Source organism: Anopheles arabiensis, chromosome 2, assembly GCF_016920715.1.
Source record: "Anopheles arabiensis isolate DONGOLA chromosome 2, AaraD3, whole genome shotgun sequence".
Taxonomy (NCBI): Eukaryota; Metazoa; Arthropoda; class Insecta; order Diptera; family Culicidae; genus Anopheles; species Anopheles arabiensis.
Window position 1 is genome coordinate 6,939,074 of NC_053517.1, and position 25,674 is coordinate 6,964,747.

General features: G+C 48.8%; 1 protein-coding gene across 3 annotated transcripts in view; it reads right to left on the reverse strand.

The window, feature by feature from the left end:
* Positions 1–25,674, reverse strand: part of LOC120894594 (band 4.1-like protein 4) — a 92,544-nt gene that overhangs the window by 2,135 nt on the left and 64,735 nt on the right. Inside the window, exons 3-13 of one of the 3 annotated variants that reach the window (XM_040297281.1) lie at positions 13,141–13,245; positions 12,939–13,063; positions 12,732–12,829; positions 11,822–12,030; positions 11,587–11,739; positions 11,354–11,499; positions 11,074–11,274; positions 9,820–10,890; positions 9,085–9,231; positions 7,826–9,014; positions 5,100–5,347 (exon numbers count right to left, since the gene is read on the reverse strand). In XM_040297281.1, the coding sequence (XP_040153215.1) occupies positions 5,100–5,347; positions 7,826–9,014; positions 9,085–9,231; positions 9,820–10,890; positions 11,074–11,274; positions 11,354–11,499; positions 11,587–11,739; positions 11,822–12,030; positions 12,732–12,829; positions 12,939–13,063; positions 13,141–13,245 (3,692 nt within the window). Of the gene's footprint in view, positions 1–5,099; positions 5,348–7,825; positions 9,015–9,084; positions 9,232–9,819; positions 10,921–11,073; positions 11,275–11,353; positions 11,500–11,586; positions 11,740–11,821; positions 12,031–12,731; positions 12,830–12,938; positions 13,064–13,140; positions 13,246–25,674 lie in introns of all 3 variants that reach the window. The other 2 variants (XM_040297282.1, XM_040297280.1) reach the window with 2 other exon arrangements.

A 25,674-nucleotide genomic window follows, 5' to 3' on the forward strand; every position in this document is an offset into this window, starting at 1 on the left:
GTATAGAGAGGTAAACCAGGCTTTTTTTAGCTGTAAGCTTCTATTCATCGACAAACAAATGTATTCAATCAGAAAAAAACACACATTGAAGGGTGAAAATCCTCACACAACACGCTCGCTCGCTAATGATGGATTTTCCGCCCGATTCCGTTTTCCTTTGATGCGAAAACACACACGGGCAACATACATTGTTCGCGGCCTAGTACACGATCCTCCCTCCCCCGAAGGGGAGATAGGGAAAGCGACCATTAGCGATTACGTTGTTAGACGCGTTATTATTTATTCATGGGGAGGATTTAAGCTATGAAAGTGAAGCGAAAAAAAAACTGTAACATGTAAGTCCATAACATCAACACACAAGCTGCACTCACACGGGTGGGTAGTAAATTTTACAACAATTTATTTTAACAACTCCACCTGGTCGTCGTGATACAGCAGGCAAGGATGGAGCGATATTTAAATGGAGTGGTGATGGAGCAAGGATTAAATTAAATTTGTTCAACTAATTTGAAGCCGGGTGGAGTCGGTTCTGTGGGTGCGTCGGTCGGTTCCAGGTGGTGTGAATGCTAAGTGAATAATGATCCACATTCACGCCCACACGCACAAGGGTGGGCGTCGTCCCTGCTCCATGCAGGATGAGGGATGAGTTTGATAAATAAATGAGTAAAGCGTTCGCTTTTCCTGTGCCGATAGCGTCGATGCATAGCTGCGTGGCATAGCCCGGGTGCCATCGATAAAAGGACGACACTATTGTCGCATCATGGTGTCGAAGAACCCCGGACACAAACACCCGGCACATGCGACGCGTGCTACCGCGGGGGTGTTGGGGCGGGATGAATAATTAATCATAGTTTTAAAAGCAAATAGATTGCTCTATTAGCCGGTTGTCGTCGTCATGGTGGTCGCTCTGCTAAACCGGCGGTAAAACTTGCCAAGGGACGAATTGATTTCGTTATAATTGCTAACGTTTGCCATTTTCTCCGTTCCGATGCGGCGTTTTTGTTGGTGCGTCGTAAAACAATGCCTGTGCATGTCAGCTTGCAGCGCATGATTATAACTGGCACAGGGTGGGAGTGGTATGGTGAATAGGACCTCAAATGGTTAGACTTTTCCACAAACTATACTAGGCTTGGGTGGGTTTGGAAGGGGGACTTTAGTACCGAACATAAACCCCCAAAGCTAAACCACGGGCGTGGGAGGCACCAGCAAGGTAAGCGTGAATCAATATCATATTACCAAGCTCGAAAGCTCAAATAAACAGTGCGCGTTGCGTACGCGGAATATCGGGTTGCGTAAATCCATTCGGGCGTATATGTGTGTGTGTGTGGTGCAGGGGTTGAACTGTAGGCTATTCGTTTGAAATATTATCTGGCCTGTTGCTATTTGTCTAGCCACGGCCGGCTTTGATTCCCTTTGATGAAAGCGTTACGCGCGTAGGGTACAGTGATTAGAGCGCCTAATCATACGGAGCGCAATGTAACTGTGTTCCGGAGCGCGTACAATTTAATGCTTGCTAAAAGATGAGCTAGAACCGCAGATGATTTAATTATCTCTATTCCTCTGTGCATATGTGTAGCTTTCGTGTGATGGATTGTAAACATAACTGTACGCTAAACAACATGGCAAAGGTATCATTTGTAACATTACAATATGTGATGTCTTGCATGGCGGCATGATTGGACCTGTTCAGTATGTAATAATGAAAATCAGTCCTTCAGTTTTTGTATTGAATCTCTGTCATCACGACTTTGATCTAAGTAGATGTACGAACTAGCAGAATAGCACACCTAGCGGCAATAATGGGAAACTATTCTCCAGTGTCGATACAATTCCAATTACAGGTGTCCCCCGAGATACGACTGTATTTGGGACCGAAAAAGTTTCCTAAAGCAAGGCGTGAGTTGAAATAGTCGTATATCGAATATCTGTGAATATAAGTTTATAACCGAAATTGAAGAGTCGAAATCTATGAAATCGTATATTTTCTTTAAAATAATGTACGATAATTCCGTACGATAATAAAATAATGGTAAAGAAAATGCCGGTCTCGTAGTACAGTCGTCAACTCGTACGACCTAACAACATGCCCGTCATGGGTTCAAGCCCTAAATAGACCGTGCTGCCATACGTAGGATTTGACTATCCTGCTATGGGGGGAAATCAATTAGTCACTGAAAGCCAAAGGCCCCACTAGTGGTACAGGCAGGCCTTGACCGACAACGGTTGTTGAATGTACGATAATGTATAAATTTTCCAACAAAAGTCGTTTGCTCGATATAGATTTTCAAGATCGTGAAGTTGTGGAATGTGAGGAAATATGTTTGTAAGCGTTATCTGCACAGAAATTCAAAAAATATATATCAATTTCGTCTCAATGACAACTTTTAACTGTCAAAATCAAAATCGTCGTATCTGCGAATCGTCGTAACTCGAGGGTGTCGTAACTCGGGGGACGCCTGTATAGGTTCTGCAGGAAATGTTTTCAGGTTCTCACCTTGCTTCATCCGGGCTTGTGATTTCCAACAGTAAATTACACTTCATTAACATATTCTTACATCATCCTTCTTTACCCAAACACAGACATACTTTGCATGTAAAGCACAACAGCATGACTCTGCACTTGTGCATAGCTTCTACGCGCATTTCACGTTCGGTCGAGTCGGTCCGGTTTCGAACGAATAACGAAATGTACTTAACATTTACAACCATCACTCGCGTATCGTGTAACTGATTAATCATCGCGGTAGTGAAGCTCATGTTGCCGCTCATGCTCGAGAAGCTAAAAATGCTAACTCTCATCCAACTAGAATCCACTAGAATCCTTCACAGTGGACCAACTTTGGACGGAGATGTCGGGATCGTTAGCCCATTGGGGTGTGTGACACGAAACATCCTTGATGCAGCCTGTTTGGCTTTCGATATTTGTGTTCGGTCTGAGGTTTTCCCTCTTTCCGTGCTCCAAGCGCATCAAGCAAAAAGGGTGAGGCAGGCAAAGTGTGAATCGTTTGCGGTTCATCCCTATTCTACCGTAAACCAGCTCGGAGTACATACTTTCCCAGCACGAACTGTTAATTTTTACAAGTGCCCCATCCCTGGTAATGTATTATACGCTTTTGCTTCAGCTGTTCAAAATGACTCTAACCCTTTTCGGTGTGCTGCTGCTGATGATGCTTGCGCCCGTGCTATGAACCGTACGTTGCATGGGTTATAGCGTGGTTGTTGGCGTTACGGGCGCCCGCGCCCAGTTTTGATGCCCCTTTCGGGTAACCCTTGGCGTCGTAATGTTTTTGTTCCCGAAAGGGAAGCAAAATTTTTGGCAATATCAACTTTTGAGGGTGTAAAGTTGAACTACGAAAACCAACCGGCGGGCGGACGAGAACGAGAAGGTAGGTGGCAGGCCGCCCACAATAAGCCCGCTAACCTGAAGCACTTCACACAGGTACTGATTTGCCCGGGCGAGTGCAAATTCTGAGTGTTAGGGGTTTTTGCTTTTCGAAGCAAATTCTCTGGTCACGGCCTCGGCAAAATGAAAAAAAAAAAAAAGAAAAGAGGAACCGAGCAATCCACCGTTGATCTAGCCGGAGGGACCATTGCGTTCTTTTCGTGCACCGGATCAGGAGTATTATCCTACCCGAATACACAGTTTGCTTAATGAGCTGTAATTTCAATAGAGCGAGTCACTGACAATGAAGCGTGGTAGCGTGCGCGCGGTATTTCCAGCCGGTGGAATGTTTGATGAGCATATTTTTTGGGGGAGGCGGCTGGCGTGTCCACGGACGCTCGGCGTTTGGTTTTCTGCCTTTGCAAGGGAGAGCGTTGTGATTTGGAAAGTTATGCAATCGGTACCATTTTGCCGGCAAACGGTACGGTGTCCGCACTGTAAGGTTGTGGGTGTTTTTGCAGTGGATGAAAATTCTATACATGGTTTGGAAAAGGAACGAACCAAAAAAAAAAAAAGATGGAGCCTCCATACTGAGAATGAGCTTAAGAGCTCTTCATCCTTGCCCCAGCCCAATCCAATGTGTACCGTCGTCTCGTATAGGTCACATGCAGCACCTCTACCTGCCATGGATCTATTTTTGTGGCCTTCCAAGAACTCGCTATCTTCATAACTGCCCTCCTTTCGGTTGTCATTTTGCGCCGGCAGCATAAGATATAATCAACACCCATCCACTTATCAACGTGCTGCCTTTCCACCGAAACGCTCCGAAGAAAGTTCAAAGTGTCCGAAGCGACGGAGGTGGCGGCGTTGGGCACTGAAGGTACGATGTCGTCAGGTGGAATTTTCTTTCAACTTTCCAACCACCACCACCACCACTCCACACCAGCTGTGGCTCGTTGCCAGGGGTTTCCATGTTTTCAACTTCAACGACCCCTCGGGGAGGAACACACTGTTATGATAAGCTTTGGCAAAGGGTCGGGCTAGAGTTGGCAAGGGCTGGGAAGGAGAGATGCCGTACAATTTGAAAAGAGTTGCTGCACGGAAAAAAGGGGGATGCCGCCGTTTTCTTGTGATCGTGACGGTAATGGTTAAGGGATTAATTAAGAGCACTTGTGAAAACAAACCCGAATAACGATTCCTTCCTTATGATGTGCTTTTGTCACATGGGTTTAATGTAGTGTAGTGGGAGTACCTAGGAATCATGTGAAGGCGTATCAGTGTGTGATTTTCCGGATTTTATAGTATCTGCTATTTCAACGATTTCAGAAACAGATTTAAAAAGCTTGATCGCTTATTTTGGATGTGCTTTTAAGAACAAGTGATAATAGGAATATTCGGAGAGATCTGGATTTTAATCCAAAATATCTTATTGAATCTACAGTTTTACCAATAATACTCATCGAATCATTATGCTAACCAGAATTACTAGAGTTTTTTGATTCAAGTTGTTTATGAGCTTTCCAACTCTTAGTTGATTAGACTATTCTATTTCAACGTAAACTACAAATTGACACCCAGAATAGCAACTTTTTACAAAGCTACGCAAACTATATCTCAAACTCTACCAATACTCTGAACGCCTTACTGTCCCAAAGAATGTATTCCGAATATAATGAAAACAACACAACAATCCCCTTCACCCAGGTGCTCTACTTACCGTCGGCTCTGTATGATAGGTGTTAGTATCAGTTCTAAGCTGGACGAACGATGGTTGCTGTTCTTACCGAGACCGAACCGTGCCGGACTAGATCGGACCTGGGGTCGAGCTTTGGTTAATCCCGCCGTATCGGCGGAGGCTTTGGTCGGACTGTTACGCACACCCTGTCCACCCTGCGGCCCACCGTTGACCACCGCGACTGGTTGGCCGGTGGGCGATGAGTTCACCTCGCTGTGCATGTTTCCATTCTAGAGTCGTTGCCATATCGGTATGTGTGTGTGTGTATGTCAGGGAGCAAAAGAAACACAAGCGCATAGGCTGGATTACTAGACGATACACGTTTCGGTTCTTGGTTAGCGGGTCAGAAAGGCACCGCCAAACCGAACACTTCACACGAATTACAAACATACAAACAAAGGAACATGCATTGTTAGAGGGTGGTACTGTGTGCGCAGGCCAAGTGGTGGGGAGGGTTGTTAACAAAAAAACAACGAAATAATAAATAACTTGAAAACAATATTACATTGCGTTTCACATTTTGCTTTTAGCACGTGAAATGCAATTTTAAAACACAAAGTTTAAAAACATGCAACACATATAAGGGACGAAAAAACATGCAACTGTTAGGAACAGGATATAGAAGGTATCAACATGGTTAACTTCGGCAGAGCAGCTGTCAATAAAACGGTTAAAAATTCAACGCTGTGCAACGCTTTGCATACATGCAGGCGACTTTGCCCAGCGTACTAGTAACGTTGTCTATCAGCAAATAATACGCCTACAGCTATGCAATGCACAATACAAATATCTGTTTTACAAGCCTTTCTGTCGATGCTCTCTGCCAATTCAAACGTCAAAGAACCGACCAACCAAGTGGAGCAAGTGGAACCGACAAATTGCTTACACTTTATCTACCCAACGGTTAATCCTATGAAATAGAGCAATGTTTTGGAACTTTCAACACACTAAAACAAATCTAACCATATCCCAGGCCCCACTCAGAGCGATACACAACAAATAACGTACAATAGCTGCAGAAAACTGGGGCATCTATTGCATTCGCTTCGATGCTTCCGTAGCCGACGGAAGAGGAGTGGTATAAGGGTAGCAAAAAGAGGAGAAAAAGAAGGCGGAAAAAGCTTTGTTCCACAGGTACGACTGTGCTCCTAGAATGTTTCCGGGGCTACGAACACGCTGCACTGGTACCGGCTTTAGTCACGGAAAGTCGACAAGCTTTTTAGCTCGCACCTGACAGAGGGAAGAAGGGAAACAAAACGGGAACGTTAAAAAACGGGGAAACTTTTACATCGTTTACTTATCCCACAAAACAAACGAACTGTTACCGGTGCCCATTTTGTCGGAAGACTAGCAAGAAGTGGAGCTGGCGGGAAAAGTTAAAAAAAAAAACAACATAAAACCACCTCCTGTACACAACTTTCACTCCAAGCCATCACGGTTGCGGACTCGCGGCGATCCTCCATGCAATAGAGCCGCCGGTTTGCTAAAAGCAACACGTGGTGCGCAGCAGCGGGAAGTGCACGCGTCCCGAGAAGAATGCTTATGGGATGCCAAGAAAAAAGCGCGTAAAGGGAGGAAAGTAAACGCAACAAAAAAAAAGGCAAACCCCACATCCTTGATAAAACTGTGTATGTACGCGCACGGAGTTGCATCCAAATTCTGGGCTCTCATTTTTCCCCTGCATTCCTGTCGAGGGTTTGTTCAGTTTTTCCTGCCAACTCTCGTCACGTCAAGTCAGGATTGTTACGAGTGTGTGTGTGTGTGGTGGAAAGAAGAGATCGTGAAGAAGCACAGCGAAACGGACTGAAAGCTTCCTTTGTTCGCTGAAGCATTGCATCAAATGCATCAAACAGTTCATAGAGTGAGTCTTTCAACAAGAGGGGAGGAGAGAGATAGGGAGTAAAAGAGAGAGAGAGAGAGAGAGAAAAATACCTTAGCGGCAAGTCGAGAGCTGGGAGCTGCATGGAAAAGGATCAATAATAAGTGCGCCAAGCCCAAGACCCACGGAATGGTGGCGGAAAAAAGCGAATGCACTCTCAGTGGTGCCGGATGTGGAAGCATGTTTTGCTCTACCGTTAAACTTGCGCGTATTTTATGCTTTTTTTGTGTGTGTGAAACCATGTGGTAAGAGGAGGTAGAACTTTTCTTTTTTTATAGCTACCGTTGTTGTTGTTGTTGTGTAGTTTCCATTCATTCAACTTTACAGAGCGTCGGAGCTTAGGTTTCGCTCCTCGCTTCTGCTCCTTCACTGTTGTGTTGGATTACAACAAACAAGTGGGGGAGGGGTTGGGTAAAATAAACGGGGTGGAAAGCCAAACGATGTGTAAAGCGTGGGGCTTGGTGAAGGTGAAAATCTAGAACAAAAGTACCGCGAAACAATAATCTTCCTTCTCTGCTTCGTGCTGTTAAAGCTGTTGTGACATTGCATGCATTTAGGGGTAAAAGCAGGGGGCACCACAAAAAACAACACAAAACCTGGCAGATGCAAATTGCATACCCTGCGGGGGCTTTTCGAAGTAGGGAAGAAACGGAAAAACTTAGTAAGAAAAACGGCATGCAAATCATTACGACAGAAAGGACAAAAACACACCAGTTATTTCTTCTTCTAGGGGTGCCAAGTGACTTTCACTCATGCTAACAGGCTGACCAGTACACTAACAAGGACAAGCAAATACATGCAAGCGAACCAACGGCTCAGCATTACTTACACTGCCCTCGCACTGGCGGGTCGGCGTAGAGTTTGCGGGCGTTTGCTCTCCCGGCCCGGCCCGTGTGCCGTCCTGGTTCCGGTTCGTATCGAAACAAATCAACGGACCGACCCGATCAACGACCCCATCCGCCTGCCCCTTGGTACCGTCGATGACTTCCCACGGCCCATTCGGGTTGTTGTTGTTGTTCTGGTTGTTCAGTACGTTCTGACTGCCGGTGGCGCCCATGCCGAGCAGTCCGGTGAACGTTTCCGGATTGTTATTATTTAGGCCACTACTACTACCACCACCGCCACCCTGGTTAAGTCTTTCCAAGCCAGTCTTATAGTTTTCCAGATAGTCGATCGACTTGTTGAACGATGGCGATTGTACCATCGGGTGCCGTTGCTTCCGGTCGCCCCCGGAAGTGCGGCTGAAATTGTGCACACTGGTGATGTGGTTGTATTGGTGCTGCTGCTGGTGCTGCTGCTGGTGTGCCTGTTGCTGCTGATAGTGCCGTTTCGGGCGTATCGGTACGCCGATATCGGACTTGGTGCCGCGGGTACCACTGCCGGCACCCGGGCCCAGCCCGTGGAAGCCCAGCCCGGGTCCACCGCCCACGTTCGACCGGAAGCCGGTCCCGTCGTAGTAGTAGTGGTAGGGCGCGGCCGACGACGACAGCGTCGCCACCGTGTCCAGGTATGTGCTAGTGCTTAACGCGCTGCCAATGCTACCGACACCGCCGGCCGCCGGATGGGCGCGCCCGCCCAGATTGTTAGTGAGGTTGTGAGGCCGATACGCGTGCTGACCCTGCAGCTGGTGCTGCTGCTGCTGCAGGTGAGCCTGGTGGGGTTTCGGGGTTCGGGTTAGGCTGAAGGTGTAGTGATTGTTTTGATAGTGTGTGTTGTTAGTATTTATCAAGCGACTGTTACTGCCGTTGGCACTATGTACACCAGGTACCGAGGAGAATTTGCTTTGCTGATGTGGTTGTGTTTGTAGCTGCTGTTGCTGCTGTTGTGCCTGCGGTTGTTGTGTGATAGCTGCGGGAGGGTTGGTTTGCCCCGAACGACCGGGACAGAGCGGAGGTTTCCTACTACTCACAGTGTGATGGTGCGACTTCATCGTGTTGGACGAGGAGGACTTGGTCTGGCCTGACGTCACGGACGCTCCGGAAGACTTGTTCGTACCGTACTTGGCGCTGTCGCTGGATCTGCAAAAAATTGGGACCACCAAACGAGCGTCAAGATAAAGGCTCATGCTAGACAATGAAAATCTCATACCTTTCCGACGAGTAGGCATAGTCCTGATCAGCTCCGAGGCCAGAATCGGTGTGCTCGTGCGACACCCGCAGTCCCGAGCTGTCGAGCGGACTCAAGCTGGATCCAGTTGGCGAGATGAAGTCACCCATGCTCATGCTGGACATCATTCTGCAAGCAAACGAGAAGATCCTTGTACATTGCGCATTCATCCAGAGTCTTCCCAACATACCAGTGTAGCATATTTACTATACAGAACGTGCAAGAACTAAGAGAACCCTAGAACATACTATTTAAATAGGAAACCAACTTTCCCAAACACATCAATAGCGTAGATTGTAACAGTTTATGCATTATAACTCAAAACCAGGAACTTAGTGACAAGAACCATAACCTCTTTTAAGTATCAATTAAAGGAAATTTGACCATGCCAAGTCAGATTTGTTGGGACTGTCAGGATTGGACTATGCCCTTCCTTCATCTATCGACTTCTCATTAGAAGAGTTAAGATATGTCTCCTTACTCAAGGTAAGGCCTATAAACTCCAACGATCCAGTAAGCGAGAAGTCTTAAGGGTTTCTATGATCGCCTGGACGAACAAGTGTCAATAAGTCCGCTTCGATACAATATCAACTATTTCGGCAAAACGATGACCTTCTTTAGAGATGTTTGAAGAACATTCGCGTTTAAAGTTACTACATGGTGACCATGTATCTATAATCAAAGTTACTACATCAGTATTGTGCACCCTCTGCTTACCTTATAAGCCCCGAGTTGCGGTCGTATTCGCGCGACGAGCTGATCGTACTTGCCGACCGTATCGATCCGCCGTTGATGCCGTTCTCCACCAGGCTACCGTCGCCACCCTTCGCGTACGGGTCCCGTATCCGGTCGATGCGATTGTTGCTCGCCTGGTGCTGGTGCGCCGGCAGCGCATGGTGATGCTGGTGCTGATGGTGCTGATGGTGGTGCTGCTGGTGCTGCTGCTGGTGGCTCGCGAGCGAGGTCGACGATTGATGACTAGTCTTGTGCACCTTGAGTGTGTTGGGCTTTTTGGCGGCATGGTTCGTCTCGACGACCGTGTACGGGATCTCGCGCAGCTGATCCTCGGTCATGCCGGTCGTGTCAACCAGATCGAACTGCAGATGCTTGGTCAGCTCGCTCGACCAGATCTTCTCCGACGGCGACCGGTGCTTGCGGTGGCGCCGGCTCCGATGGTGATGCTGGATGATGCCCGCGTCCGGATGGGCGCCCTTCATCACCTGGCTGCTCTTGATGACGGCCGCCTTCGGTACCGCGTCCGAGTGCTGCTTGCGCTGCACCTCCAGCCACTGCTCGCCCGAGTCGACCAGCTCGATCGAGTCGGTCGACCGGCGGTGACCCGAGTAGCTCCGATCGCGGCTCTCCGTGTCCGACCGATTTCGGCGGCTCTTGGAGCGATGGCGCCGGTGCTTCCGGTGCGAGTTGTGCGACCGGCCGGAGCGGCCCGATCCGCGGCTCATTTCGCTCTCGTTGTCCGACACCCGGCGGCTTCGATGGCGGCGTCGCCGGCCCGAGCGCGACTCATTCGACGAGTGACTCTCGACCGAGCTGGACCTCATCCGGCTGCTGTTGTGGTTGCTGCTGCCATTGTTGTTGTTGGCCGGTGCGCTCATGCGCGTCGAAGCGGACCGTACCGACTTGGGGCTGGAGTTGATGCCGAACAGGCCGCGCTGCTGCGACCGCATCCAGGGGGCGCTGCGCGTACTGCGTGGCGAGTCGGGCGGCACAACGGATGCTTGCGATTTGCCACCGCCGCCACTACCAGCGCCACTGAGTGCGGCCGGTATGCTGCAAGTAGAACGGTAAGGGCTCTCAAAGCTACACCACGCGAAAAGGGGCACACCAAACACATGAACATGGTGATGGTGGTGCGATAAGTCGGTGCAAGTGTTGGAGAGCATGAAGGGAATGAAAAATGCCATACATGAGATAGGGAAGAAATGGCAAAACCTGCTGCCACAGCACACTTACGATTGCGCCGGTTGAGGTATGGAAATGGATTTGATTTCCTGCTGAATGTATTTCGGTGCATCGAACATCTTGTCCTCGGTCGTCGGCGGGACATCGTTCATGACGCGCCGCGGCTGTCGGCGGGACGGTGTCCGGGTGAACACGGGCGGTACACGCTGTTGCGTTGAGAGGTCCTTCATCGATTGACGCTCCGAACGGGCACTAGGTGGATGGACGTGAGAATAGGGAAAAAGAGATTTAAGGCGGAAAGCAAAGGATTATTTCGCCTCCCCTTCCTTACCTGTACTTGCTGGCAAGCGTGCCGGTCGCTTGCATCGGTGCCACCCGGACCAGGCGGAAGAACGAATGGTGCTCCACGCAGCACTTCCACAGATGCTTGCAGGCGCTCTTTTTTGGTGTCTCGAAACCGTACGTACTAACTTCATTCTGCAAAAGGAGCAAAGAAGAACCGAGCATAAAGGGCGCTATAAGTGTCCAGTCGTTTGGTGGTGCTGCGTTTTTTGGGGAACTTACGTTTTTATCACAGACGCGCAGCATAAAGTATCGTCCCTTGTAGTAGACCTTCGCTATCCGAGGCCAGTAGTAGTGGGCGACGGTGGTTTTGTTGCGCAGCACCACGATGCCACCGGGTGTTAGGCCGAGAAAGTACTCCACACTGTCCTCGCCCTGTCGGGGAAGAATGAGAAGAGAAGATTGTGTGAGGATTTGAAGAATGACGGGTAGGTAACGTCCGAGGTCCATCACATACCAGCACCGGATGCAGATCCACCCCGTACATGTCGTGCCATTTGACCTTGTCGAGATAGTTAAACTCGGCCTGGGACGGCGCCATCCCTTCCAGCTGGATGTGCAGCTCGTGGATGCGGCTCTCGATTTCCTTCGTTTGGTTGTTGAGCAGCCGGAACTCGGACACGTAGCCGGGCGGATGCTTCCGTGGATCGTAGTTGCCCAGCTCGGCTGTAAAATCAGGAATGGGGCACATGACAGGCCAAAGCTCAAACATTGGGGAACTCAACTAGTGATGGGTAAAATGAAGTTTTCGTCGGAATCGAATCCGGCTAGCTCCGAAGAATCAATTCCGGAAAGTAGGTCCGGAATTAGTTTTCACAACTGAATTTCGGAATCGGTTCTGGAATTCTATTCAGCTCCGGAATCGATCCCAGAACCGAATTTGAAATCAGTATCGGTTCTGGAATTTAAATCGGTTTCAGAATCGGAATCGACTGCGAAATCAGAATCGGCATCGAAATTGAAGTCGGTTTCGGTATTTCCATAAGAAAAGGCGTTTGGATCCAATGATACTACGTAATATGATCCTCAAAAAATCCAAATATACTTGTAATTGATCCATTCTCATGGAGATTTACGGACTCATTTCGCTTCTGAAGCTTCTTATTTCAATTCAAGAACAGTTTCTCATTCCGAAGCTAATTCTATTTCTGGAGTCAATTCTGATTCCGTTTCCGGAGCAAATTCAGATTCCGGAATCGATTTTGGAATCGACTTCGAGGTCAACTCCGGAATCGGCTCCGACATCGGAATCGATTCCAGTATCGATATCGAATTCAGAATTGATACCAAACACGGAAATGTGTAGGTCCGATTCCGAACTCCCACCACTAGACTCAACCACAACAACAACGGCTTTGATTGCTTACCCTGCACGACGTACGCTCCCAGCTCGGCCGCCAGCTCGAACGACACAGGCAGCCGGCCCTGCAGAATGTCCTGCTTTACCTGCAGATACAGCTGGTACCTGGGAGAAAAGGGAGTTTGAGGGTGGTTTTGATAATTAATTCCAATATTTATGGCCAACACAGCACGGTTTGTGGTTGAAGCTAGAGCCGAAGGAACCGATCTCTTACCGCGTGATTTCTTCGACCAGCTTGCAGGGATCGCATGCGTAGAACTTGACGCCAAAGTAAAGGTCGTACGGTACCTTGCCCGCCTTCAGTTGGCGGGAGAGCCTTGCGCCCGGATCGAGCCAGTGCTGGGGGTGAAGAAAAAAAAACTAAAATGTCAGTGGTCCCGTCGGGTTAAATGCCCCATGTCCCCCATCATGCTTACCGTCTGATTGTCCTGATCGATGTACCGGATGCCGAAGTAGGCCGTCTCTATCAGGTTCAGCCGGGCGAACACCACATCCAGCAAGGCCTGCCCGGGCAGATCATCCTGCAGAAGAGACGGGGAAAGGGTCGTAAAAATGGAAAATAAATATTTGACAACCACAGAGTCCCTGCCCAACGGCACCCCAATGTCCCAGCAAATCCCACAAGTCAGAAATTAATGATTTGTTAGCGGACGGAGGTTTCGGAATCATTCTCTCGCCCTCTCTCTCTCTGCCGTCCTTCTACCGCTTTTCCTGTGTCTGTAATGTCATTGCCTGGATTTCCTCGCGCGCGTTATTGCGTATTGCGACTTCATTTCGCAAACAGTTCTGTTGACGAGAGGCTCACGGTGGACAGTCCTGTTTGGGCCCACAGACACCCACGCACATACCCTCCGACGCGTTCCGGATTATTTGCGTTTCATCATTTTCCGTCCCCAACGAAAAAGGGGTTTTTTGTGTAACCCGAGAGCAGCGGAATAGTAGTAGGGCCTCGGTTTCGCTTGTTTGGTCCGATAATGGTTCCGGTGGCGTTCCGTTGCGGCTGTGATGATAAATGTTGACGTCCCCGTTGACGGGCCATTCCCCCGCGCACTCGCACAATGCGTCCATAACAGTCAGGATTGAAGCGTCAGCGGCTTCGGGCACAATATAAAATAAACAGCACACAGAGCCATGAGCCCCGCGAGCCCAAAACAAATGCACAAAAGTTCAATTAATTCCCCTGCATCCCTCCCCGGAACAAAGGGAGCGAGTGATGATTTTGTGGTTTGTGCGGAGCAGTTTCGCAATTTTCGCAATGGCAATGGAGTCAAATTTTGGGCCCTGTTTGGGAAGCTAATTTGATTGCAGCGCCATCATCACCACCGGACGGACAGCCACCACGGTCCAGTTTCCTTGCCGGTGCGGAAGAACAATCGCCATTTGCATTTGTTCGGAAACCACCACCACCACCACCAGGGGTCCGAGTATTGCGTTGCAAAGGGCCTTAAAGTGGGGCCAGGGAGATACTGGTCAGCCGCTGTGCCGTTTGTCCCGAGTGATAGATGGTGTGCCCGTCGTCTTCACAGCACAACGAGACCCACACAGCTTAGCGAGCAGCCGCCGTTTTGGCTTTGATTTACACTTCCTGATCGGTTTGGGCAGCTTACCCAGCCGTGTTCTGCTTGGCTTTCCTCACAGTGGTCTTTGAGGCTTACATTTTTGTACAGTTCCCCCATGCCCCCATGCTTTGCTAGCTGTCATTAAAGAACGATTGGAGCGAATTGTGCACCGTCACAGTGCGGGTTGGACGCACGTGCGCGTCCAGTTCTCACTGACGTCTTGCAAGAGGAACGGTTCACCGGGGAGCCGCTCAGAACCATATGTTGGCGCTGGTACCGTCCATTGCGCGACGATGGACGATACTTCTTTGCTTGCGAAGGAGCTGACCCCATATCGCGTGCCAATCTGTGCGAAGAGCGATGGTGCTGGAGCACAATATAAGACACACGCTCGGGTGTACGGTGAGAACTAGGACTTCCTGCTGCGTTTCCGAGCAGGCATTGGTCGGTTGGTTTTCACGCGTTGGTGTTTTGCCGTCCGCATGAGTCAGCCACTTTGCCAGCGAGTGCAGCAGCCGAGGCAGCACGAGAAATGATAAATTGTGTGATGATGGTGGGAAATTTGCATTTCCCTCGGAACGATTTGCTCGCTTGTTAAACGCAAAGATGTGCAACACAAACATTTGAATAACGGTTGTGAAGCTGCTAAGACCGATTCTTAAGCAAGACGCTGCTACTTTTGAAGGGTTGAGAAAAAGGTGTCGAAAATCGTTCACGAGTCCCCTAATAGACTAGCACGCGGAGGACATGCTTTTGTACCCAAGCCGTTAGTTAATGTAATCTCCGACGGGGGAATCAATTAGGCGGAGGTAGCTTTGGTTTGGAGCTTTGCTTGGCTGCGCTGCTAAAACACTGCAACTCCCGTCCTTGTGTGTCGCATTGGCTCGTTTTTGCAGGCTTCGAAAAGAGCACCATGAACTGGCGTGAACTGTCCAATGCACAACTTTTCCGTTATCAGTGCAAATTAACTTTTCTGCACCCGCTGGCATGCACCACCAGCCCGGTCTAATAGAATGTACCTTGAAGGAGAGAGCTCTCTCGCCTTGTTGGCTGCGTGCGTTTGTTTGCCGCTTTTCACCAGCGCTAACGCTCCCTGGTAGCTGGCACGGTTCCACAAAACCCGCGAGGCGTTGGTTTATGATGTCGTTAATCTTGTTTCAAGACTTATTGTGCACTCATTTTTCACAACCGCCACAGCGAGGATCTAGCGAACGGATAAGCGCAGCGATAGAATCCCGGGGTGCTTGAGTGTTTGTGCTCGGGATGCTAGGTGGACGGGATTGTGTTTGATTCAGCTGGAGGGAAAGCGATGCCAGTGAAGTGGCTTGGTAGGAACCATCGATCTTAGTTTGGGAAGCGTGACTTCTTGCTTGATTTTTCGGTAAACAATACCAGCTTGGTGTGTTGTCTCTCTTACTATGCTATTATAACAACATGATAAAGCAAGTTTGTGTTTAAATCAAATTGCGATTGTTGGTTACCGTATTCTTGATGTTTTGGAAAATGTAATTTAATTTTGATAAGCTTTGCTACAAACATCGATGTATGCTTTCTCATCAACTCCTCAGGCTTACATTTGCATACCTTCATGAAACATTTCGCTGCCAGCATCAAGGCATCATCTTCTCGCGCAGGAAAAGCCTGCCGGGAGCGTTCGAAGGGCCAAACCATTAATATGCACCATTGCAGCAGCTCTCAAGCCGACGGTCGGCGTTAATAAGACGGTTCTCTGGTCGGGGCATTTCAATTCGCGCAGACCAAACTGACTGCATCCGACATTGCGGTGGGCCCCGGTGGCCTTGCATTAATATTGATGGGATTTAAATTACGTCTCAAGCCGGCCTGGCAGAACCCGACCGGTAACAATAGTGTCTTTCGCGTGTCTCGGAATTGGTGTGGAGAAGTGTAGGTGAGGGAATGTAACGTTTCATCGATCATCACCGATACGCGAAGCAGTGCACTGACGCAAGGGGGGGGGGGGGGAGGGGTTGGGGTGCACAATCGATTACTGCCCTCGCTGTCAGGGAACTAATCGGCAAACAGCCCGTCAGCTTTGTGCAGCCTTCGGGGTGACTGTTGACCTGCGGGATATAAATCAAGTATGGTTGCTCAAGTTTCACAGCTGTCTGTCACTGGGGTTTTCACCAGTCAGATGGAGTGCAGCTGATGCTATCTTGATTCTTGAAAATGATTTGTCTACTTCTGCATGGTTAAAAGTGTGTTTGTGTGCATTTAATAGTGATTGATTTTGGAGCACAAAAAAAACGGAAGAAAAAAGCCTGGGAAATAATCAATCCACCAGAGCGAATGCACATCTTGTTGGCTTGCCGAGTCGTGCGAAGGAACTGTCCCCACTATCGCAAAACTCTCCTTTCCCCAAAGTTCGCCAGACCCAATGCTCTTTGATGTGTCATTTAATCTTCTCCAAGATCGTACCGATAATTGAAAACGTGACGTTTTCCCAGCAACCGTTCGCTTTGCCAACTATGCGCTTGGTCTCTCTCTCTCGCTCTATCTCTGACCGAATTTCCTGAATGCAGGCACCAAACTGGCAGCGAAATGTGAGATTGAAGCATCATCCACCCTGCCAGGGCGCGTTCTGTTCCTGCTTCTCTCTCGACTTTTGCAAAGCGTGCACGTTAACAGGTGGTTGAAAATTGTGACTTTCGACGTCCTGCTGCTTTGGCCCCCCATTCCCACGCCACGCCACAGCACTTCCCAGAACCTCACGGAAGCCGAACCTCCGTCAAGAGTCTGTCATCATCTATTTGAGTGAACTTTTGTGCGCTCCATTTTCCAGCCGAATTGTGTGCCCTTTTTGTGACATTGCCGCAGGGGGTGTGTGTGTGTTGAACGGTAGAGTTGGGGATTTAAGGGAATACAAAAAAAGCACATCGTAGACTATGGTGAATCTTTTGTTACGATTTAACGGGGAAATTAGAACTGCTGTGAGCACTGCAACTGAGCGTGCAGCAAATACAAACTTTAACATCATTGTACCGAAAGCTTTGATTACGTTTCCGTTCCGTTCGGCTATTGTTGGTTTATTCTCGCCCAGAATTGCTCCCTTTGCTTTGAGCTAGTTGCCGGTGGAGCCGAAACCTTCGTTGGAATCTTATTACAATTCATTAATAAAAAGCAACCCCCGTCACCCTTAGTAACGGCGCACACGAGAACGCGGTCGTGGCCACGAATTATGCGTGAGAAGCTCGTTTGTTTCCTCGCGCAGCCACGGGTCATGTTTAATTCAAAATGTCATAAACAGCCAAACAAAAGAGGCCCACGATTCCTCGATGGTTTGTTCCGCATTTGTATTGCTTCCGTCGTCGTGCTGCAGAGCCCCTTCTGGGGGAAGATTGGCCGCGCCGGGAATAATTATAAATGCTCCTCCAAAAGTAAACATATTATCTAATTTGTTGACGCTGCTTTGCATTGAATAGGCTCCACTTCCCAGCGGGTTGTCGTAACGGGTGAAAAGTTGCACCAATTTCGAGACGGCTAACCTGACTAGGGGGTAGCTTTCAACCGTGCTCGCGATAATGAAGTCGTTTTCGAATAAATCATTCCATTCGCTCGCGTTGATGGAGACACTAGCTCACGCCGAAAAATGGCTGGCACACGTCCACGTCCGAAAAGCCGCGATGACACACACGGAGGGATCTAAAGTGAAAGATAAATACCCCCAATCATGCATCCCATTGCGCACCATTACTCATAGCGAGCGGTGGCAGTGCACGTTCGCGATTGCATACTGTCAGGCGCATCGTCTGCGTCATGCGTTTCGCGCTTGCTGCCAGCATTGTTGCCGCGTAGCAGCAGCATAAAAGGCATCATGCTGCAGCTGGAGATGTACCAACCTGACGGAAAGAAGGAAGCATAATTTGTACAACGCGTGCATCAATCACGCGCGCAGCAAAACGGCCGAGTGCGAATGCAAGGACGATGCATTCCGTCGAACACTTTAATGAGATGGGCTATTAGACAGCGATGACCTTCAACCTCCGCGTGTTTCCTCCCCTTCACTTGGGGTGGTTTTTTGAGGCATCCAGTGGAGTAGTGAAAAGGAAGCATTTTTCTCCTCGGCTTCATTAGTGAGTGGGAAAGCTTTGACGTCCGCGTGTATTCGCAACAAACCATCAATTGTGGGGTGTGTCCTTGGCCCATCCGCTGACCTTGATGTGTGTGTGTGTGTGTGGGATCACACACATAGGTTCGAATGGCTAATTTGCCTACTCACCCCTCCCTCCCAACATTCCACGAGTGCTTTAATTATGTGCTGCCCACCCGGTTTCTTTCCGTTCAATTGAACTCCCGGTCAAGTCAATCGTACAACAATATCTCGGCAACGGTCTGAAATGATTCCATTTCTGTTCCGTTCAGGCTGGTACCGGTTTGTTCGTCTGTTCGTCTCGCGAATCCGTGCACAATGTCCGTCATTAATCAATGTGAGCACGCTTTAGTGCGTACCGTCACGGTTACCAAGCGGGTGGGCAAGAAAGAAGGCAAGGCGACAATCGCAAACTCAATCAACCACGTTTCCGGCACGACACCTCAGACGGAATCGTACCTCGCTGGGGAAGGGATTGGCAGGCAGTGCTGCCAGGAGTGGATTAAACTCTCCACCAGCTTCCCCTTCTCACTGCAAAACTCCTGAAGCTGGCGATCGTTTCCAATTTTCTGTGTGCGCTCGTGTGCCTTGTGACAGTAGTGAGTCGCGGTCTCATACGCCACGCTAATGATTGTTAATTCAATTTCGACAAAAAATATCCTCCCCCCCTTCCCCCTCTTTACAGACTCATTAAAAGCGTCTGTACCAGCAATGCTTATAAGGTGAGCATCATACCGGCGGGAAATGGCGCAATACCGCTTGCGAAGCGTCCGTGTGTCTCGGGTGAGGTGCAGCAAGGAAATTAAGTATTAATCACTTCTCAAGCCCTCCGCCGCCGGCTCAATGGCAGCCGAGCCGTGCAAAACCCCTTTGCGACCGCAAGCAAGCAAGCCAATCGCGGGAGTTGCCGAGTATCGAGTGTGTGACGGTGTCGCTGATTTTACCCTTTCATCGACGCTAATTGATCGCTTCGGCTAAACATCGACCGACCGACCTGTCAGCTTGTCACCGACCGTGAGGAATTGGACGGAATCGGGGAATCGCGGACGGCGGTTGCACTCGAAGTTGCATTTGAAGCGGCGAATAAACTTCATCTCAATGAATTGTATGTGTGTGTGTGCGCGCATGAAGTAACTGAGTCTGTGTCGCGTTCGTTTGCGAAAAGATCAACTCAACACCTGACAAAACAAGATCCACTTTTGGTAAAGGCACGTTTGATGCATGCACTCGATATGATGGCGAACCGAATCCATTTGCCCAGCAGCACTGCTCGGGTGAAGGCTGATGCATCAAAAGGAAAAGGAAAAAAATAGATCAAAAACATGAACATTTGCAAAAAACGCCCATTTGAACACGATGATCGATTTTGCAATTTAATCATTTGGCGCGCACGAAATAAACGATTTATTTATTTACATTTCCTTTTATTGCCCATTCCCGCGCAACGTATTTATTTATGTGACCTATTTGCAACGATCTGCTGCGAATGTCCCTCCTCCTCCCCCACTGAGCGCATTAAGCTATGCTACGAGGATGGCACATGGACGGAAGTGTGAAATAGGCATAATTTGGTTTGGTTTGCATTGAAATTAATTACCATTTAAAAATGGGGCTCACTTTGATAAATGGAATTGCATCGATTTATTGGGCTGTGAATCAGGCTCGAGCAAGCAATTTTCGCACGTGACTGGTGGGAAATTACATCCGCTCTATGCATTTGAGTCTTTAAAAGGGCTTTTTTCTAGGGTGTTTGAATTATTTTACGCAACGTGATATAAATGGAGCGTTGCATACTTTTCGGCGCAAGATTATTTATCTAGCCCAAGTTATGCAATGTGCATCACAATATGCCCTTAATAGTAGATTTTACATTCGTTCGTTTAACTTCTGATACGGTTTATAAGACATCTGTTTTGTAGTCCTTACCTCTTTCTTAGACTTTCTTCGCTTTGCAGAAAGGGTTTTGAATAGCACTTGCTCCGTTGCAAGTTACTAAGGGCCCTTGACGACGAACTTAACGCTACAATCAACTGCTCAACACGGACAGCCGTTGCTGGGAAGGTCGATCAGTGTAGCTGTATCAATTTAAATCACTATCAACATTGACAAGGGTAAGGAAGGCCTTGGCCCAACGCACCAGCCACGATAACTGCTATCACTGACGGTCGGTGACTTTTGCTTTCCCGTACTGTCATCAAGGGAACAAGTTGTGTTACAATAATGGGTTTTCCGCGATCCAGCTTTGCATTAGCCGACGGGACACTTTTTACAAAAGGGCAGACACGGGCAAGTTTTCTCGCGTTTTCTCGAGTTTTTCCGAGGTCGCGAACATCTCAAGTAGCGCCCGGAAGTGCAGAAGCTCAGTGGACCATAAATAGACACCATCCATAAATTACATTAATTAAGGCGCGCCTAGTAGAAGTGGAGCCAACTGGAGGCAAGTGACACCGTGCGCTTGTTGACATTTTTACAGCAGTAGCAGCAACAGCAGCGGACAAAGTTGTACGGTGTCATTCCGGCGCCTTTGCCATTTTGGAGCAACGGGCCAGAAAGCAACAGCACTTGCATTAGTTTCTTTGTTTTTCTTTGTTCGGTTCACAGTATTTTTACGCATCCTCCTTACCACACCGCAGCTGCAGCGGAAGCGAACTGTAATACACTGCAACCTGCTTGCAACTGCAGTTCCCATGGTTTGGCATTAATTGGCAGATTCTTATCGTTTTGCGGGGAGTGAAGGCCGAGGCCGAGTTATTTTCATAAATTTTGAAATCCTCCCCTCCGCAAGACACGCAGCAAATCAGCTTTGCCGCACGAAACAACGAAATCCGACCCGAATGTGGGGCTTTCGTAATTAAAGGCGGAAAACAAAGGCAGCATAATCTCTTCCCGTTTCCTCCCACCATGCGCAACCATTCGAATCATCCGCCTGCTTTGATCGCTTTATGTGACATTAATGATCGTGCTCGTTGATGAAAAATTGAGCCACGACTCTTCCACCGTGGTTTTTTGCCGACCAGTCCGCCGACCGGCTGATGATTCACTTCAGTTTCGATAAGTTTTAATTAAAACCCATTCATAAGTTAGTGTGCGTGTGTGCAGACGCTCATAAAGAAGGAAAGGAAAGCGATAGTGCTGTGCAATCCGCCGGCAAATCCGCCCGAGCATGATGCACTTTTCAACGCACGCCGCTGCCGCTCAATCCTCACGCCCGGCCGCTGCTACTGCTGCGTCCGGTATCTCAATCAATACGTTTTTATTTTGCAAATGCATTTCTTTAGCCCTTTGCAAGCTCCCTTTTTTGCGTCCCTCCCGTGTCCAGCAGCAGAAGCAGCAGTGGTGCAACAGTTGCCGCAAACAGCAAGCCTCCCACGAGCAGCACTTGCAAACGGCGGACATAATTATGGTCATTGTGCATCACACGGCGGGTGTATCGCGCACTAGTAATCTTCTTTATTTACCACTTTTTAATAGGATTGCATTGCTCCTTTCCCAGTTCCCAGCCTCTACTGACTCGGTTGCATTCGTTTTTTTAATGGAATCGTTTACATCGTCGTTCGATTCACACCACCAGCATGGGTTTGTCGATCGATGGTGCAGTGGTAAAGCGCCACACCCGGTCCGAGAAGACCCCAGCTGCACTGGGGGCGGTTTGCAACAAATCCCCCATCTGGGCGATGGTGGTGGTGGTGCTTCCGCGCTTGATTTATGGAGCCTTACCGCAGACGCGCGCGCGCGCCTCCTAGAAGGGGCTTGTTTTTTTACTCCGCTCTCCTTACTCGATTCTCGATTAAAGCCGCTCAAGATGCTGCAGTGAGCGGGAATCATCATGCTACGCACATATAAATCGATCCACATTTGTAGCCCCCGCCTGCCCGCTGGAAGCTATCTTTATTTAATGTAAATCGATAAATCACAAGCGGCGACCGGGATGCGAAATGCGACAATATTTACTCAAACACAGCGCCCATTTATCACCGACCGAAAGGCTTTTTTGTGTGTATTTGCTCCCCTATTTCGTCCATTTGTCGTGGTAGAACGATCGTGTAATGGTGATAAAATTATCATCAAGGAATGGGGTTTTTCGTTTTTTTGTTGGTGTAATAAGTTGCCGTGAGTCACCCGGGCGTTGGAGGTGGAGCAAAAGCGAATCAAAGGCGAGGCCCAATCACGCTTGCCACAGTGAACTCATTAATAATTCAAGAGCTCATTTCGTGGTGCAAAAGCGGCTGTAATTGCTAAGGAATCGATCGGCACCGCCCTATGAAGAAACTGCGCCTCAAACTCAAAAGGCAACAAAAAATGCATCCGCCAAAATGCAATGCACCACCAAGAAGACACAGTGGTGTAGTGTAGTGTGCCGCGGTCTATTTGATTAGCGATCGGGACGATCAAGACTGGTAGCTGAGTCCCTTTCGCAAATTTCCCACCGGCGACACGATAAATATATGTACAGTTGCCCGAAACTAAACACACACTCAGAAAGACACACACAGACACGTTAATATCAATTGAGATATTGCAGTTTAAGCTGAGTGCGCCTGCCCTTTCCATTCCACTGCCCAAAGTAGCCTGCGCGGACGTGTTGAAAAATTAATCGTGACTGCAATTCGACTCTCCGTCGACCGGCCAAGAGCTCTGCAGTTGGGCACGTCGCGCCCAAAGTGTAGCTGGGGCAAGGAGTTTTTATTGGAGCGCCAGTAGCAGCCGGTGACTAATTTGACACATGTCACGTTAGTTTAGTGTCCCCGGGCCACGGGCGGGACGGGTGAGCCGTTTGCTCCCGATGTCGGCTGCAAATGTCGCGCGGCTCCCAAGCTGTCGGCGGCCGTTCGCCTCGTTCGCCGTCAGCAATTACGGTAAAATATGATTTCCTTGAACTTCGCTCCATTGGCAATCGCGACGGTTCCGGGAGTTTTCGAATACACCGAGCACACAAAAACACCATCACCACCATCAATCGTTCGCTCCAACTCCGGAACGGCAAAGACGACGCTGCTGCTGCTGCTTGTCGGGGAAGATGCACGGGTGCATTTTGCTCGCAAGACGACTAACAAGCCGACCCTTCCGCCTGCCATCATTTATCTTACCGGCCCTTTCGGTGTGTGTGTGTGTGTACCGTTAGAAAATCTCATTCATTGTGTACGCATTACGCATTTCGTGCTCGCAAAAAGGGAAGAGGAGAAAGCCGCCGGCCGCCAATCTTCGCAAGGAAAAACGGTTTCCAGTTTATTAAAAACCTACAAACGACGCCGGTTAATTGCACACTGCGTATCGATTAATCATCTCCCGCGAGAGGGGAACTCTATTTTTCCACCCGGGTTCTCGAGCGCGCATCCGCCTATACTTCGAGATGGCTAGATGGCAAAAGGGGGCGAAAGTCAATAGACAATTTAGCGTCTCCGCCGCCGTCTTCCTGTCTGCCCGAGAGGGGAAGAAGCTGGCGTGTGTGTGTGTGTGTGTGTGCAGTCCTAGTGCGGTCGTTTGATAGGTATCTCATTTTGCCGCCTGATCGATAACGCCGTCGGCCTGCACCGCGTATTGCAATCATCGCGTAGGGCCTTGCAAGCACGACCACCCTTTTGCGGCTTGTTGTGGTGTGTCGGTTCGTCGCTTTCCCACCGATGGTAGGTGCCAGTAGGTTTGCCTCGCGTTGCTTAGCAAGAGGCCACGCTGTGCAGGAGCAGCGGGACGAAGCGAGGAATTTATATCAATTTAATAATCTATTAATTTGAATGTTTCGATCAGGTTCGCCGTTTGCCGCTTGCGAGAAATTACGGTAGCCCAGGACGGGCAAGCGCGGTGGGGAGCAGTTAACCCACTAAATGACACTCACGGTGCGGTAACGGTACGATATGGCAACATAGTTATGCAATTTTCCCCTCCCGTCGCCATATGAGGTGGTTATTGGCTCTCCGTCTGCTCTGTTTCGTCCCATCAAATGCGCTGATTACGTTTTCCTCCGTGGATAAGCTTTAAACGAGATAAGATGTGAAGCTGGCAGATGCAGCATGTCCGTAAGTGGATGGCTGAGAGATATTAAAGTTCACCATATCGGGGATGTGTAATATCTCGAAGAAATGCGTTCCGATTTTAAACCCATTGCTGACAATGTCCCGTCCGTCTTGTCGAACCATCCGAGCGTCTTTACCTGTAGATGGGAAAGGGAGAAAAGAAAAGAACAATCGTCATTACTACAAACGTATACATCAAGGACAGTGACAGTAATTACAACGACATGCTTGATACAGTAACGGGATGGGGGATTACAAATGGCTTGTTTGTCGCTTGTCAACGACATTGGTTCAGTATCCAGCTGTTCCTATACACTCCCGCCGCCTTGGTGTGGGTCAATTAGAAGCTAAGCGGAGTGCGGGTAACGCTGACGGTTCTAATTAGACGGAGCGGGCGTTACTGCTGCCATGCCCTACTGTCACACTGTTAGGCCAGCTGGTGTTGACAGGTTGAACCAGCGCCAGAGCAGTGTTTATCTTGATTGGTTGTCGAGGTACGCGAACGAATTAGTTTGTCAACGGAGCACGGGGCTTTAGATATGTTAACACTGATAAGTAAATTGTGACTTATTCATAATTTATCGTGAAAAATGAGTTTCCTTTGCATAGGTAATCAATTTTGAAAATTTTGAAGAATTGAGGCATAGAATTGTGTTGTGAGGTAAAATGGTAGGAACTCTCTTCAAACGATGTAGATATCCAACGCTGTTGGAGCAAAGCTGCCGAGCTTCCTGTTCTTGAATTTCCGAGGCACAAAAAATGCCCAATTCTTGTTACAAGCGTTCCGACACTGTCCCAGTCACCCTGGTTCCCACTCTCAGAACAAAACAAAAAAGCACTTAGCAACGTTACCTACAACTGATCTAGTTTACCAATCGTATCGTTTTGTATCCTGGATGCTGTTACACCATCGCCCTTTTGTTCACGGTGCAATTCAATTCCTAATCGGAAGCCCCTCTTGTGTCCGGTGCGCAAATCAAGACGTCACGTGTAGCCAGAGGACCGTGAAAGGTTCTCACATAAAGGAGTGAATAAATCCAGCTCCTGTGTATATATGTGTGCGTGTATGTATTGACCCTAGTGTACGAACAATTCACTCCTAGTAAACAGACCATGGACAGGATGACGAGCCGCCTGCTTTGGTGCGGTCCATAATGAAAGGCTCGCTGCTGCTTCTGTGCCTTGCTATGCTTCCCAGCTGGCATCGGAAGCATCGGCAAGTTCCAATACCACCTACACAGGACGGGATTTGCGGTTATCGTTTCATTTTGT